Source organism: Rhipicephalus sanguineus, chromosome 2 (genome assembly GCF_013339695.2).
Source record: "Rhipicephalus sanguineus isolate Rsan-2018 chromosome 2, BIME_Rsan_1.4, whole genome shotgun sequence".
Lineage (NCBI taxonomy): Eukaryota > Metazoa > Arthropoda > Arachnida > Ixodida > Ixodidae > Rhipicephalus > Rhipicephalus sanguineus.
In genome coordinates this window covers 118,945,752-118,963,651 of record NC_051177.1, presented here as the reverse complement: position 1 = coordinate 118,963,651, position 17,900 = coordinate 118,945,752, and the positions used below count along the sequence as shown (strand labels likewise).

Here is a 17,900-nt window from a genome sequence, read left to right as displayed (position 1 = left end):
TTCGCTTTCCCTCCCTTTGCTGTACTGCGCGATGTATTTCTTTCTCTCTCTTTCTTCGTTTTCCTCACTTTCTTTCTCTTTCTGGCTTGCTTTCTCTTCCTTCTGTCTTCATGTGTCTCTTTCTTTCTCTGTCTTTCTACCTCTTTTCCCTCTTTGTGTCTTTTCGGCTTTTTGTATCTCTTCTTTGTCTCCGTGTGCTCGCGCGAATCCACAAAGATAGGCCGACTTGCAGTACTGCTCTTTTCTCTCTCTTCCCTCTCTTTCTCTCTAATTACCTCTTCCTTTCTCCCTGCCTTTCTCTCTCTCTCTCTTTGCTCATTCTCTCGCCCATTCGAGTTACTGCATCTTACGCCGGACGAATCGGCTCAGCGGGAGAGCGCGCGCGGGGCACTGGTGTCCGGCGAGCGAAGCAGAAGATGAAAAGGTACGAAAAGAGCGCGCTACGGCCGAGGTATTGCGTTGCACGCGCCAGGCGTAGCTGTGCGTTAGGTAGAGGCCATTCATGATGATTGTAGTTGCTTGTCGATGCGGCACGGAGTTGCGCAAAGTCTGAACAGCTCCATGAAGATGAGACCGAACACGAGGTCCCGGTAAACATTCCCGATTTTGACGAAATTTACTGGAATTACACCCAAAACAGCGGTTTCGAAGCTCATTTCGTGAAAAAAAAATTGTTCGCCTGAAGAAAATATATAAATTTTGGCAGCAAAAAACACATTTCCGCCAATTTCGCGATGTCTGAATTTTCCGCTCACCAATGGGGAAAAAACAGTGCACTTCTTGGTCACCATATTTATTCCCATCAAAGAACAAGTGAAATACAATATTATGATTCTATTATTTTCTTACCTGTCGAAGCGCTTTTGAAGAAAAACATCACAAACATGGCAAATCGCACAAATTACCTGTCAGGAATTCATTCCTGCAAACAAGTTGAACTGAGAATAATAAAACTCGGTACATATCAGCTTTGATATTCGTGCACTCTTTAAGAATATTTTTAGTAGTTTTATCGCGCTCCGTTTTACTTCAGAATTGGGCTGCAACGTAAGTGGTTTACCAACAACGCCGAACTTTAAAAATAGTTTTCTCAAAAAGGCCATTTTCAATTTTTTTTTTAAATCCCCCTGATTGAAGTCAAGGACGCCTCTACCATTCATTGCAAAAAAAAAAAAAAACGTTGCATTATTGTTGTTGCTAACAAGTTACAATGCGTCACATCTACCCAAGTCAGCCTAGTGGCCATGCCGTTTCGTTATGTGCTGAAAATCGGATATAAGTTGTTCAAATAATTGTACGTGACGTAATCACAAAGCATTAGCTCCACAAAAACAACTGCGCAGCCAGGTGACATGGTTCAGCAAGCTTTGTCTTGCGATCAGCCGCTTGACAAACCCGCAGCGGCCGCTCGATGGTGCGAGCGCTCACATTGCATGAGTGCCACTTCTACTGCGGACGAGCTCCTTTTGCGCACAGGAGAAATGAAATGAGGAATGCACCACTGTGAAAGGTAAAGGCTGTTAAATGCCAACAAAAGCCATATCACATGCACAACGAAAACTCTGCCGGCAATTTCGCAGTGAGCGCCTCCAGTAGTGCGCCTATGTGTTGCTTCCTCTCTTCTGATGGCCTATAGATAATTAGGTTCACTCTATCAGCGACATATGGCACAGAAGCAAGCCACTGTCATCTAAAGAAAGGTGTCATGCGTGCTTACGATGGCCGAACAACTCAAAGTACAGTTGTTCTTAATCTCGTGCCAGAACACTTGTGTCAGCCGGCTGTCAACAGAAGCGTGTAGAAGTCCTTTGCTTTATTAAAGCACCGCCTTTATAATACTGTATTGTTGTGCGCCCGCCGATATGATATTCAACGCAAGTCGCGGGTTTATCACGATATTTTGCGGTTTCGGGCATAACAGCAGGGAAGAAAATGCACGCGTGCTGTATGCTCAAGGGGCTCACTGCAAGACTGCCGGCAGAGTTTTCGTTGTACAATATGAATCTTGATGGCATTTAACAGCCTTTACCTTTCACAGTGGTGAATTCCTTATTTCATTTGTCCTCTGAGCCTAGTTTGGCGCGCAAACGGAGCTCGTCCGCCGTCGAAGCGGCACTCATGTAATGTGAGCGCCCGGAGCATCGCAGTCGCCGCTGCTGCGGGTTTGTCAAGCGGCTGATCGCAAGACAAAGCTTGCTGAACCATGACACCTGACTGCTCAGTTGTTTTTGTGGAGCTGATGCTTTGTGATTATGTCACGTACAATTAATTGAACAACTTATATCCGATTTTCAGCACATAACGAAACGGCGTGGCCACTACAGGCTGACTTTGGTCACATGTGACGCATTGTATATATATAACTTGTTAGCAACAACAATAATGCAACTTTTTTTTTTTTGCACTGAATGGTAGATGGCGTCCTTGACTTCAATAAGGGGGATTTTTTTTTTAATTGAAAATTGCCTTTTGAGAAAACTATTTTTAAAGTTCGGCGTTTTTGGTAAACCACTTACGTTGCAGCCCAATTCTGAAGTAAAACGGAGCGCGATAAAACTACTAAAAATATTCCTAAAGAGTGTACAAATATCAAAGTTGATATGTACCGAGTTTTATTATTCTCAGTTCAACTTGTTTGCAGGAATAAATTCCTGACAGGTATTTTGTGCGATTTGCCATGCTTGTGATGTTTTTCTTCAAAAGTGCTTCGACAGATAAGAAAAATAATAGACTCATAAGATTGTATTTCACTTGTTCTTTGATGGGAATAAATATTGTGACCAAGAAGTGCAGTTTTTTCCCCATAGGTGAGCTCAATATTCAGACATCGCGAAATTGGCGGAAAAGTGTTTTTTGCGGCCGAAATTTATATATTTTCTTCAGGCGAACAAAGCTTTTTTTCACGAAATGAACTTCGAAACCATTTCTCTGGGTGTAATGCCTAGGCCTACAGTAAGTTTCATCAAAATCGGTAATGGTGACCGGGACCTCGTGTTCGATCTTATCTGGACACACCCCACTGTTAAAAAAGTCACAGTTTCACCGCAAGGGCGAAGTAATGAATGCGATCGCAAGAAATTGTAGTGTTATACTAAGTGAGGCTGGCAGCTAACTGTTTTGTATCCGATCTCGCGTAACTACAAAACGCTCGTGTAAGAGAATACGGCCGCTCCAAGGAGAGATGCACTCCGAAGTCACTTCGCGTTGAAAGCGCAGCACGTAGAAGGTATACTAGCCGCCCGCTGTGATGGTGGTCTAGATAGCGCGCGCGCCAGCGATCGCGACCGCACCCTTAGATTCAAACTTCAAAGTTGCTGCCCGCGCGACAACATCCACCCCTTCCCCTCCAAGCGAATGCACCCTCCGTGCCACGGAGGGTGCATGCATTTTTTCATGCTCGTTAAAGAAGGGCGTGGCGTTTCCTGTCTGCTTCGACGACATGCCTCCCAAGCGGGGTGATGTTATCGCATGCATCCTCCGAGCGACTGAAATGGGCCGGCTCGTTTGATCTATGCTTCGGCCGCGTTCGTCGCCCCCGCTCGCGCGCTTTAACCCGCGGTAGAACATACGATGCGCGGGGGGATCTTATCAATTTGGACTTCATACGAGAGGGACATGGCGGCGACGGAGACGGCGACGGCAAAGACCCATCGAGACTGTCCATATAATTGCTATCGCAATAAAATTGAGGCAGCTTCGCAATAGAGGTGAAAAGCCTGAAGGAAGTGCGGAGCTGCGCGGTCTGGCTTGTTTATCTTTATTTTTCTTTTTTTTTCCTCTCTTTCTTTCCGTTTTTCTATCTCTTTTTTGCCTCTGTTTATTTATTTTTCTACCTATTTTCTCTATTTTTTTTATCTTTCTTCTCTTTCTCTCTCTCTCTTTATTTCTCGCTTCCTCTTTCTTTCTCTCTCTCTTTCATTGATTCTCTATCTTTCTCTTTCTATCTTGCTCTCCATTTTTTCTCTCTTTTTTGTGTCTGTTTCTTTCTATATCTTTCTCTCTTTCTCTCTATCTTACTCTTTTTCTCTCTCCCTCTCTCTGTACTCGTTCTCTCGCCCATAAGAGTTATTGGATACCACGCCGGACAAGTCGGCGCACATCTTCTGGAAGCGAAGCAGAAGATGAAGAAGAGGATGAAGAGAACGCGTCCCGGTTCATGATGATCATATAGTTCTCTGCACGTACTAACGGTCCGCTTAAGCAGCTCCGCCGTCAGAAGATACATACGCAACGACAGTTGCACTACCGCTAACTGGACGACAGCAGGATAAAATGAAACTTACGCTGGAAGAACGAGCGTTGTTGTTCGTGAACAAATTCGCTGGCGTTATTCTTGACGGACAGTTCTCACGAGCATCGCACATCCGCGCAATACTACACTGCAGCAACAGATCAGCGCTATATGCAATACCTACAGCCAAGCAGTGCAGGCCCGCTGGAAAACGCGTAAAGGGCGTTTTCGCGATCATCCTTTAAATGTGCGAAGCCCCCCCCCCCCCCCCCCCGGGGGCCAGGTTGTGATAGAAAAGCAGGCCAACAGAGTTATGAACGTACCTCGCCAACTCACTGTCACATTAGGGGGGGGGGGGGGTATGACCAGTCTTTTCACTACTACAAGCTCATAACGCACCCATACAAGAGAAAACTGCTTATTCGGCATTTATTCTGCATGGCTTATCGCCAACTTCCGGGAAGCGTCTTCAACGTTTACTGGCAAGAGGGCTGAGCCGATGTCTAGGAGTTCCGCAAGCAACATATATAGAGTTCTCTGGCAATCACTGAAGCTCGTCATTCATTTTCAGTCACACGAAACGTCCGAAACTGTCGGCGCGTAAACCGCATTTTAACGCAACGCGAGAAGCATCGATTGAACCACGCACTTGCTGAAAGAGGCAAATACTAGATTCCCGACATTGTTCAAGAACACAAAGCATCATTAACGAGCTTTGAATCATTCAAGGTGGATACTTATCAGCCTCCTGACAGGCTTGAACGAAGAAAAATTGGATTGTAGATCGCGCGTATAATATCTAACAAAGACTTGATCATTATAGCAGCAAACCAACTGGCACTGTTCTACACTCTAAGAAAAAAAAGAGTATGCGTGACTCTTTTCGGAGAGTTCTGACTTGCCACGTATAGGACTCTCTTTAAATAGTCGCGGTGACTCTCTTGGTGGGTCAGGGTCGGCTCGCTCTAGGAGAGTCCCCTGACCCTCTAGGAAGAGTGGAAAGACTTTCATCGGGAGGATCACGTTACCACTTATAGGGAGTCAGACGACTCTTGCCGGTAACGCTCCTAGGGGGGTCAAGGGACCCACACCGACGCATCAAGCGACTCCACAAGTGCTTTAAGCTACTCATTTGACCCTTGCCCTACTTTTGCGCGACTACTGTTGAAAATGGTGGAGTATTCATTTTAAACAAGTCCAATACTTGCCGTTCTGCCCAGCGACTGCAAAAAAAGAATATTTCAGTTTTAGCATTATTTTAATAAAACTCGTCAAAACAACACATATTTTCCAGCAAAGTTATATGGAAAGCGCAAAAAGGTGGTCTGTGATTTCCAATTAAGAAGTTTGGGTATTCCTCATTTACATGCTTCTACGAGTATAGCCAACTAAAAATGTGTGACTGTGATGTGCACAGTGTCATATGGTGCTAAATAAACAGCAGAAATCGCCATCATGTTTCCATATTTATTCCTTATGATTAAGAATAAATCGAAGTGGTGACGGCTTGAGGCATCAGACTTGTGGCTTGCTAGGTTGTCGCTCCTGTCCAGCGTGAGCACCATGAAAAACGGTATCTGAAAAGCAGAACGTGATATTATGATGAGAAAATGAAACTGCAGCAAAGGTTTGCAAAACCTACACAATAAGTGGTTCACACAGACATAATAAAGGCTAACAACAAAACAACAAAGCACATCCTCCGGCAGTTAGGGGCATGCCGTGAGCGGTTATTGACCGCATGTTTTACAAACGTAATCCATCCTTAAATACTCAGATAAACAGATGCGGCTACGAGGGCCCGATCGACACCCAGCGCGTGCGTACGCCGTCTAAGTTGAGATCAGACATGTAATATGCTAGAATTAGCGCACATAACTCCCACAATCACGTACAGTCACTCGATTCTGTTATAACGCCCAACGTCATCGCAGTGTATGCAAACCACGAAAACAGCAAACAGAAACGAGGAAAAAGAGTGCACGGCGGCGGCCGCAACAACGCGCGCCGTCGAAAGTCTAGAGCTTTTTCACTTTACCGGCGAGGCGTGTCCAACTTGAATGACTACCGCGTACGTTCTGGAAGCCACCGTACTATACCTGCACCTCAAACTACCGTCTTTAAGCCAACAAGAACCATTATATATATAGTGCGTCTGAGCGTTCTGTACACAGGCTTTTTTTTTTTTTTTCACGTTCCCACGCGCGGAAGCACGCTGCACACTCAAGGTCGATGGAAATGTTATTATGAAGTAGACTAAAGTGCATCTCAAAACGACATCTTGCACCTTCAGTAGTGCAGACACAACGTACGATCAGCAAGAAATGACCCTCGATAATTGTTCGCATAGCTCACTTTATGGGAGCTTGTACAGCAACGCGCATAACGGTGGTAACTCGTTAACTGACAGCTTTAGTTGGGCATCCGCAACATCCCCGCGGACGCAGGCTGCTGTTGGAAATGGCTGGCAGATAACTTCAGCAAGGCTGCTGCGTACGCCCAGCTAAAGCTGCATAATTAGTACCTACGAAAGCAGTACACTCACCGTTAACTGGCGCCCGTTGTTGGTATCCGCAGCTCCATGAATATTCCGCCCTCCAAGCGTCACTTCGTGCACGGAGCCGGCGTCAACGCCACCGAAGACGCGCAACCAACGCAACCACGCAACGCATTCCAATAGACGAGGAGACAGAGATTGAGACGACCGAGAGAGGAGAGCGGCGCGCCACCCCGGCGCCAACCCCGTCTGCGTCGGCGAGCAAAGCGACACAAGGGCGCCAAAGGGCAAGCGCGCGATATGTATGGCGTATACGGCGGCTCTTCCGTATACCGAAGCCAATCGAAACGCGCTTCAGGAGAGTCCTGTGACTCCTTTCAATATGCTAACTCTTTTTCTCTGCCTGTACCTTCCAAAAGGGGTCAGATGGACACCCGAAGAGAGTCACGGTTCCATGACCCTCTTTTGACTCTCTTTTTTCTTAGAGTGTAGATTTACACATTATATCCGCAGTACATCCAGGTGAAGCTACAGACAATTCGTGTCACAAAAATTTCTCTACTTTATCTTTTGTCAAACCACGTCCAGTGCCAGAGCAACTATTTAAAATATCCCGAGTGACATCTTCTACCATTGCAGGGCTGTACGTATGCAATTCTATGTGCGTTGTGCTTTATAACGCCATGCAGTAGAACATGCGCAGGATGGCATCATTCTTTGCGATTCGCAAGCCGATCTTTCATCGCTGCAAAGGAATCAGAAAAATTCTTTAAACTCGATCTGTGTTATTGTATGAGACTCTCAAATAACACACAAAAATCAAGCGCAAAGAACCATAGTATTGTTGCCATCTAACCGACAATTCCACCCTGCAGAGTGCTGCGTAAGTACCGTAAGTACCGTACGGAAAAAAAAAGAGAAGAAAAATAGAAATAAAGAGAGAAGACAAGACAGAAAGAAACCGGAAAAGAGAAAAAGAAAGAAAGAGACTATAGGAAAGAAAGAGAGAAGCGAAGAGAAACAAAGAAGGCTGTCCAGCTCCGCACTTCCTTCAGGCTTGGCACCACTAGTAAGAAGCTGCCTTAATTTTTCTTTCTTTCTTTCTTTCTTTCTTTCTTTCTTTCTTTCTTTCTTTCTTTCTTTCTTTCTTTCTTTCTTTTCTTTTCTTTTCTTTCTTCCTATAGCCTATAGTGCTCACATCAGCAGAGAGAAAGTACTCGCGTTTTGAACAACAGCCGGCTGTTACGACCCCCTTTTTTGAGTAGCGATGCGAAAAAACATTTGTTTAATGCGACCGCAGCGCCGCTTGTCGTGCGCTTGTCGCTTTTCAACCTGCTGTGAGGCTAACATTTGCAATTTTGTGTCACAGTACCCTTGCCTCTGAGCACAATTCAGAGTCTTCTCGGGGTCTGTGTCACGTTTATCGTCGATGGCGACAAAGTTGTTGCGGCGGGCCACATCACTGATTTCAATGTCGTATCTTCTGCGTGCTGCTCTGACGACGGCGTTCACGTTATCGCATTCGTGCTCCAGCCTTCCGGACTTAGCAAAGATCAAAAAGAAGTCTACGTCAAGTTGACTGACGAGACAACAATAGCAGAATTGAACTGTTCATGCCCTGCAGGATGCTAATTAAACCACAAGTTGTTCGGATATGGTTGGTCGCGGCGCGTACCCCGCAATTTGTTGTATTCGCACTTTGCGAGGCAGCTTCTGTTAACCAAATATGCGCTAGGCTAACTTCAACTTTGGTAGTGTATCTGCAAGCATGGAGTGTGCGCCGGTGTTTCCCATAGCAAAATCGGTGCTTATCTTCCTCGGTCCCGGAGTACCCAAACGGGTACCATTGTTATAAAGGCTACATATCGCGACAATTCGGCATTCGCGTGTTCAAATTCGCCTTGCCACAATATACATATGTTGCTTTCCCTAAGGCCCGAGAAGTCGCGCCGTGTGTCCAGTCATCTTCGAAAAACGAGTAAACAAAGATGGCTGCGCGCTGCACGAGCGCTCGGCTGCGTCCTCGTGGTAAATAAAAGCGTTCTTTCTTAGTTGTTGGCTAAACGACAACATCTATAGTACATTCCTTTAACTATATATATAGACGCCCGAAACAACATATTTGAAGTCATTTCGGTCTTATGGTTTTGTTGCGCGCAGTCATACAGACTTCACAAGTTCAGGATACCCATTTGGGTACTGTGGGTCTCAGTTGTGTTTCTAACGCTTTTGAGCTAGGTACCTGACTAGCTGACTATTCACACTAGCTACTAGTATTTGACTACTAGTACCAGTCAGTGGCGTAACGAGGGGGCGGCACATCGCCCCCCCCCCCCCCACCTTCGCCGAAATTTTTTACATTGAAAGCTGTTATGAGATCATTTCACCGGCTGTTTTTGGCGCCGTAGTTGTCCGCCGCCGCTGCCGCCGCCGCCGGTGTCCGTAACCAGTATCGCTCGAAATAAGAAAAAAATTCCAGGGTGGAACGAGGTTCGAACCTGGGCCCTCTGCGTGGGAGCCCAGTATTCAACCTCTGAGCCATGCCGGTGCTTGAAACTGCTTTGCAAAAAGGTCCTATACAGGCTTCATGTCGGGAAGGAACCACATCAGCATATGCAATATAGCGTGGTAGAAGAGTAAAATAAGCACCAAGCGTCGCACAACGCGAATTCTGTAACCAGGCGTCACACAATGCGAATTGCGCAACGAGTAGGTTATTGAATGCTTCCAACCCATTACAAAGGGCTCTGCCATAATTCTTCATCGTCATCAGGCACAGCATCAACAAAGTGCGCATAATACCTTACATGCGTTTAGCAGGTACCAGTGCTCTCCGTAGAATGACGAAAAATGGCACAGTGCTTCGACCTGCAAAAAAAAAAAAAAACCGTCCCGCACAGGACAGGCGTTAACTCAAAACAAACGTTGCTCAAAACTCAGCTTCATTCAGGAACAGCCGAGTAGCACGCGCAGGCGCACTGCACGTACGTTACAGTCACCGTTGCAGTTGTTACAGTTGCGTTACAGTTGTTATACTTATACTTGTCCGTTTTCACGGAGAACGCACGCACGTTTCACGAAGCTGTATGCGTAGAAGGGGTTCTTGACAGTTCTTGAACAAGGTCATCATCACCCTGATCAGTGAGCGCCAGCAGCTGGACTATATATATAGTGATTGTTGAAGGAAGAATAAGACACTTATTTCTGTCTCCCAGTTGGGGGCACGGCTCAGTGCCTGTGGGATGGGGAAGTGGGGGTAAAGATGAAGGAAGAAGGTAGAAGGTTCAGCAGCAGGTCGTCATAGTTCCAGCAGAGTAGACGTGGGGGGCAGGAGGACTGTTGAGGTACAGGGCTCACAAGGTCTCTAGACCGGCATCATCCGCAAACTTCAGAAAAGCTCGCAGGGCGGTGGACTGGTATCCAGACGGGAACAGGAGATCGTCAACGGTGGAGTGGGGTAGGCCCTGCATGCGTTAGGACCTCTTCATGGTGTCGCGCGGGCCATCCAGGGCTGGGCAGAAGCACAGAATGTGCTCCAGCGTCTCAGGGGACCCACATCTGCTGCAGTCCGGCGAGGAACAGCGGCCCTTGCTGTACTTGCGTGCAGCAGGCCACGCGCTTCCGGTTCGGAGCCGCAGCAGCAGCCTCAGCTCTCGCCACTGGAATCCGGTCTCCTGTAGTGGCCGGGGGACCCGGACCAACGAACTTGCCATTCGTTGGTCCGGGTGGGCCGCCTTGAGCAGGTGCAGCAGCCGTTGACGGGAGAAGTCAGAGGCCGCTACAGCAGTTGTGACTGGAATGTCGATCCGGTGCGCGTCCTTGGCAGCGGCGTCTGCTTCTTCGTTGCCGGCTATTCCAACGTGGGAAGGAAGCCAGTGCATGGACAGTCTGACCCCGCAGTCCTTGAGGGCCTGGAGTTTGGCGAGGAGCAGGATCACCGTGACGCCGGCTCGATCGGGCTGCAGCAGGGCCTGTAGAGCTGTGCGGGAGTCCGTGACGATGGCCACTGGCTGTGTAGGGAGGCTGGCGGCAAGATGGTCTGCTGCGAGATTGAGTCCTACCAGTTCGGCTGCTGTTGAGCTCGCTGGGAACGGAAGGCGGCACTGAAGCCTTACCCCCAACTCGGGAACCGTGCAGGCAGCGGCAGCAGAAGGAGGACTCTTGTAGACGGAGCCATCCGTGTACAGCAACAGGTGGCCACTCAGCTGCTCGTGAATCTTCTCCACTGCGGCCTGCTGGAGTTGACTGGCTGGAGTGCGTCTCTTTGTCAGCTTCCCCAGGCGCAGGCTGATGTCTGGCGGCGGCCGATGTGGAGGTGGAGGCTGGACTGGAGTGGGGGGCTGTGGAACCAGTTCTTGGTAGAGTGCCCAGATGCTCCCCATGCGGGAAGTCGGCCGGTCCCTGATGCGCCGCAGCAGAGCCTCTCCGTCTGGCGTTCGGTGCAGCCGGTCGACATGCTGCAGGGCCTGACGCAGCATCAGCACGGATACTGGCGATGTCTGTGCCTCTGCCAGTGTGGCAGCCACTGGAGAACAGCGTGGGAGCCCCAGGAACGCCCTGATGGCCGAGCGATGCTGTTTCTCCAGCTGTTCTTTTCGGCGCCACGAGAGCTGGACCAAGGGCAGAGCATACTGGATGACAGCTGTGGCAGTGCCGTGACACAGCTGTAGGGCCAGCTTCCGAGGGCAGCCCCTTCCACGCAGCAGGGGCCTGCTGACCATGGACTGGACCCGCGCCGCCTTGGTGACAGCCGCCTTGACAGCAGGGATCCAGGTCAGGCGGTGGTCTATCCGGAGCACCAGGTAAGTCACCTCCTTACTCCATGGGATGGGTCGGCCGTTGAGGACCAGCTTCTGCACGCTCCCCCTGGCAGCTGCTCTCGGGTGGACCATCAAGGCCACAGTCTTTGTGGGGGACACCTGAAGCCCGATGCCTCTGAAGAAGGAGGCCACCGCGTTCAAGGAGTGTTGGAGGGAATGCCGGATGGCTGGTAGGTGGCGTCTCGGCCCACATGCCCACAGAGCCACGTCGTCGGCATAGATTGAGCACTGTGCGGAGTGCGTGCTGTCTACCGGGATGGCTGCTGGAAGGGCCGCCAGGACCAGGTTGAAGAGCAGTGGGCTGAGGACAGATCCTTGCGGTACTCCAGTCATCACGCTCCTGGGGCTGCTGGTGGACCGGCCAACCCGTACTCGAAGAGTCCGCCCTGTCAGGAACCCGGAGATGAAGCGTCGGAGGCAGCCCTCTATGCCCATGGCGTCCAGTGCATTCTCAATGGCCACATGTGGGAGGCCATCGAACGCGCTCTGGACATCGAGCAGGACAAGAAATCCTGGATGCCTCTTACGATGAAATGATCTATGACGCCTCCTGTTCTGGACGTGGCAGTGAAGTCTTTTGATGCCCTGCACAATCTAGCCGCCTTTCACGCCGTATAAAGACCAGGCGTTGTTGGGTCTTGATAAAACAGTGTTGAAGTCACCGATAATGAATGTTGAAGTCACCGATAATTATGAGAGGCCTGGTTCGCTCGGCAGATTTATTGTAGGAAACATTGACCCCGGTTTTTGCGTTATCAACGTGGTCCACGTTGCGGACCACGTGAAGGAGTGCATGGTAGTTGAGCGTCTTCCAGGGGTGTTCTGTCGACAGCTTCCTCCCTTTCCTTGCGTTCGCCGCTGTGGTGTAGCAATTACGGTGTTCGGCTGCTGACCCGAAGGTCGCGGGTTCGATCCCGGCCACGGCGGTCGTATTTCGATGGAGGCAAAATGCTAGATGCCCGTGTACTGTGCGATCTTGGTGCACGTTAAAGAATACCAGAATTCCGGAGCCCTTCGCCACGGCGTCTCTCAATCATATCGTGGTTTTGGGACATAAAACCTACACTTCTGCCCCAGCAATTATTATTATGATCACTTTCCTTGTGTGTAAGTGTGTGTTCGCGGTTACTGTGTTGGTTGAGACTTTGTATCACCTGTGGCACATACCCGCATAACATGAACTCTGGTATGCGGGTATGTGCCACACGTGACTGAGAGAAAGGGTTTCATGACGTACGCGACATGTATTTTGCGTTATTCATGTCATGACCAGTGAATCGTGATCGTCATACACTGATCCCCTGCTCTGTCAATTTTGGTATATTACAAGTTATGGAGACGACCAGACGTAGGCGGATAGATAGATACGTAGATAGAAACGCCCAAAGTGCCTGAGGTTCGCTAAGAAATACTTCGCCTTTCAAATTCACAGGGTCCATTATGCATTCACCTAAGACGACTCGAAGACGAAAGCCATCACTTTTTCTTCTCAATCGATGTGTTGATTCTACCCCGCCACCCACCGAAAGCTTTTTGCACCTAACGGGGTTTTGCACTGCCTCCAGGATCGTATACGCACGTCACCTGCTTTTGCGCTGCCTTTCTGGATCGGCACACCTTTGACCAAGCGATGATGTGATCATGTGACGTCACAATGACGTCATGACCATAGGCGTGCGCACAGGAGAGGGGAGCAGAGGGGGGGGCGGCCGCCCCCCCTATTCACCTAAGGGGGGGAGCAAAATCTGCCCCGTACATTGACTTAGTAGGGTGGGGGCGCTGCGATGAACCTTCGCCCCCCCTGATGGGGAACCCTGCGCACGCCTATGGTCATGATAACGACAGACATTGGCGATCTGTGACGTCATTATGACGTCATATGGTGACGTCATCACGTGATAATGATTTTTTACATCACTCTTGTTGATGCCGGCGATGCGGGGCGCCGGTCAGTTTTTGCGTTTGATGAGGCATTTAAGACTTTCACCTTAATAATATGATCGCAACTGATGCATCTATGAGTGATAAGAAAGCCGGTGTGAGTATTTTCTCTCAGTAATTATCCTGTTCATATTCATCACGCCTCCCAAAATATGCACCCATCAGGGGCGTAGCCAGAAATTTTTTTCGGGGGGGGTTCAACCATACTTTATGTATGTTCGTGCGTGCGTTTGTATGTGTGCGTGTATATATGCGCAAGCAAAACTGAAAAATTTCGGGGGGGGTTTGAACCCCCCCCAACCCCCCCCCCTTGGCTACGCCCCTGGCACCCATGTGTGAAGAAATTCTTCGACAGCGGTTATTGTGACTGATTCATTATCCCTATGTTCATCACTTGCTTCTTCTTCAGAGACAGCTCAACTAGGAGCATTCAAATCATTAATCCCTGTAAATATTCGTCTAGTGCGATTACTATGGGTGCCACGACACTGTGGTATAGCCCCGCCACGGTGGTCGACTGCTGACCCGAAGGTCGCGGGATCGAATCCCGGCCTCGGTGGCTGCGTTTTCGATGGAGGCGGAAATGTTTGAGACCCGTGTACTCAGATTTAGGTGCACGTTAAAGAACCCCACGTGGTCGAAATTTTCGGAGCTCTCCACTACGGCGTCTCATAATCATATCGTGGTTTTGGGACGTGAAACCCCAGATATTATTGTTACACTGTGGTATATTTGTGGCTGACTCGATCACTCGCGCGAATATCTATTGATGGTTCAATTTTGTCCGTTATGTCACTTACAGCTTATGTTACAGTGGCTAGTTTCAGAATTTTTTTTCTACTTGAATTTCATGAAAGGTTCAAATACCGAATCCAGAATTTTCGCACTTCCATTTTGCATAGGATAATAAATGGTGTCCCATGCGTAAAGTGGAAGTATCCATCACAAAATTACGATGCCGTACTCCACCACTGAATTTTTAAATTAACAGGTCTGGTCTGGTGCCATCCCCTTTATGTCCTAGCTGTTACTAACCTTAAAGGGCCCCTGATAGCGGAAGTTCTGTATGCGACTTGTCTGCGGCAATTTGTAGCTTTGTGTCTGGTAATCCCGGATTTGAATCGTAAATGCTCTAACGCATCGTATAATTAATGCTAGCGTCGCTAATTGAGTACAACTGCGCGTCAGTTCAAAACGCCCACCTAACTACCATTAAAGACTTTAACTACCATGAGACGCTAGAGCCTCACAGCAGGGAAGCGCCTAAGATCACGTGCACTCAAGTTTTCGTGTCGTTGAAAGTGCAGTTTTCAAATCAGGGCCCTGCGCACGGTAAAGAATGAAACGATGTGGGTGCTTCGGTTAAGTACGTGCCCCCCGCCCCTCTCCCCCCTACCCAGAAAAAAAAAGCATTCCTGGCCGAAGCAGCCAGCACTACGTTCAGAGCAGCCCGACAACAGAGCGAGAGGGGTGACGAACAATAGACCTCTCCGGGTGCCAGTCGGGGTATTGTGCGTGCCTCTCAAATATTGTCTGACGTCGACGATACTCGTTTTACTCGTGAAATGTCACACGGGGCCACTGTCTCCGTCATACTAGTGGCGATGTCGCGAGGTGCAGAAAAGTCAGATGAGCACTCACGCTTGCTTTAAAACCCAATTAAAATATCTTAAAGGCAACGTTCGTCACTCATAATCGGTCAGAAGTGTCCACGCATGCAGAGCTAGCAAACAACACAAGCATCTCGAGTTCCCAAATTTTGTGTCAGGGTTCCTTTAAAGCATCCACCATTCTCTAAGCTATCTCCGTTTCCAAACTCAAAGAAAAACGTACTTCGAAGTTTTGGTAAAAAATTTAGGAATTCCACTAACTATTTAAATTGTTCTTTAATGTGGGGCTGCTGCCATATAGTAACAGTAACCAGGGGCATAAATCAGATCAAAGAACTTTATTAAGTGTCTTGTGAATAGGTGGGATGGGCCTGGACCCCGCCTACGCTTCGGTCAAGGGTTGCTGGCCCTTGGCGGCTTCCCCGGCTTGCTGGACGGTCCGGAGTCGGTGCTTAAGGTCTGAGCTGAGCAAAGCAGACTCCCAGCGCGCGCTGTCGCTGTTTGAGGCTGCATCACGGTCATTGTTTATTATACCTGGACATCCCCATATGATATGCTCAAGGGTGGCTCTAGAAGCGTGCGAACTTGATCTTGTTGGTACACAATCATAGTAAAAAACAGCGCGAAAACACGAGGACGAGACAGATGAAACGGGTGCAGCGCTGGTCCCGTTTCATCTGTCTCGTCCTCGTGTTTTCGCGCTGTTTTTTACTATGAAGGTGGCTCTAGAATCGCAACGTCTGCACTTGTGTCTCGGGTATAAATCTGGGTGTCATCTATTATGTGCATGAGAGATGGACTAGGGTACGATCGGGCTTCCAACTGCCGCCATTCGACGGACTATTTCTTGCTTAATTTTGGGTGACATGGTGGAAATATACGCCTCTGCAATCTATGCTGCACTGTAATTTCGTGAAATGCGCTCGTCCTATCTTCCAACTCGTCGGTAATCCCAGAGGCGGGGCTAACTGAGGCTCGGTCTGTAAGCTCTCGAACCATGCGGCGCGCCGACTCATTGCTACCTTCTAATTGTGTGTTAGCGGGTGTCCAGATGAGATGGGCGCTTCTTGGTTATTACTTAGTTTTAGGATTCATAGTGCCTCTGGGGAGATTCGACCGCTTGCGATCGATGTTTCGTATCGTCGCCTGTGAATCACTGGTGATTACATACGCTTGTGTTTGTGCTGTGGATGATGCAATAGCTATTTCCTTTGCTGTTTCTGCATGTTGCGTAGCGCTCGTCACACATTTTCTCTCGTAATTTATCACCTCGGCTGTGTAGGCGCGCTTGCGTCTGCATCTTGCTGCGTCTACGAATACGGTGTCTATGCTGTAACCAAATTTCTGTTGTATATCGCGTGCTTTGCTTTCCCGTCTGCCCTGATGGTGGGCGAGATGGGTATCGGAGGGACGGTTATCATGCATCTAGTGTATCTGGGCATATCTACTTTGACGTCACGTTGGGTGTAATACCCAATACGTAGACGACCCAATATTTACCTAATGACGTAGCCAGAGATTCTTTTTCAAGGGGGTGCTCGAGGTCCGCCGTGCGTCGTAAACAGAAAGTTATCATCATCATGAACCGGCGCGTGCTATTTTCATCCTCTGCTTCGCTCTCAGAACACATGCGCCGATTTTGCCGGCGTGGGATGCAATAACCGCGGTCTCCGCGATTGGCACCGGCAACGCGCGCATTGCCGGTGCCAATCGCGGAGGCCACGCAATAAGCCTGGTGGGCTAGAGAACGGGTACCACGGGTACAGAGAGAAAGAAAGAGAGCAGTAAGCTGATAGAAAGGAGGAATAGAGAGATTCTTGGCGAAAAATATTTCTTGGCGAGATTCGAACATGCGTACCCACCATCCGAAGGTGAGTGCTGTAACCACTCGGCTATCCAGGCACGCTAGCAGAGCTTAGCATAGCCTTGTTCTATGGTATAGTATAGAAAGGGGGTGTGAAAGAGAAGTGAGGGTGAGAAGGAGGAAAATGAGGAGGGGAGAGAGTAAAACATAGCATAGAAAGAAAGACAAAGAGAGAAATTTATTTATTTATTTTTATTTATTTATTTTTACATACTGTCAGTCCCAATGGGGACTTTTGCAGGAGGGCAACCAAAAGATACAAGAGATACACTTACATTGAAAAAGTGAAAATGTGTGATTACAAATCTTATACGATATCACATGGATTTTATGGGAGCATAAGCAATGTGGTGAAAAACATTTAGAACTCAGATTTCGTACATAGTGGACCGTTTCAATAACATGCAAAAAATGTCACTAATAAACATGAAAAAAAGCTCACTGCGTATGGCACCGATACAATTATCATAATCAAAAGGCACTCAAGAATTTTTACAAGTAGAGGAGAGAAAAAACAACAACAACATCAATTTAGCTATGGGTGGCACGAATATGGTTATCAAGCAATGTCAAAAAAGTATTCAAGTCATTACTATTGGTTATACAGCCGGGTAATCTATTCCATCCTCTAATTGACTGTGGGAAGAAAGAATACCTGAAGCAGTTGCTGTTAAAATGGTATTCCTGTAAAGTTAATGGGTGTTTGCAGGGCCGTAACTAAGGAGGGGTTGAGGGGGTTCTGACACCCCCCGAAATTTTTTCATGCTGTAACTTTTCGGGTGATACTACAATACTTGCACGCCTTTGCAGCGACCACCAGTTGCCAAAGTTAGCCGTTCTACGCAGAAACACCCCCCGAAAAAAATTCCTGGGTACGGCCATGGGTGTTTGTGGCGAGACTGTCTGGTTTCCGAAATGAATATGAACGTAGAGCTGT

The 17,900-nt window shown here is 48.4% G+C and overlaps 1 protein-coding gene across 1 annotated transcript; it reads right to left on the bottom strand.

The window, feature by feature from the left end:
* Window positions 1-10,201: 10,201 nt before the first annotated feature.
* Window positions 10,202-11,983, bottom strand: LOC119381834 (uncharacterized). The gene has a single exon (XM_037649588.1). It carries the CDS (start codon window positions 11,981-11,983, stop codon window positions 10,202-10,204), a length of 1,782 nt encoding a protein of 593 aa, XP_037505516.1.
* Between the last annotated feature and the right edge of the window lie 5,917 nt (window positions 11,984-17,900).

Bases quoted from the DNA above. Each gene is read 5' to 3' on its own strand.
- LOC119381834 (XM_037649588.1), bottom strand. From the start codon at position 11,983: ATGGGCATAGAGGGCTGCCTCCGACGCTTCATCTCCGGGTTCCTGACA.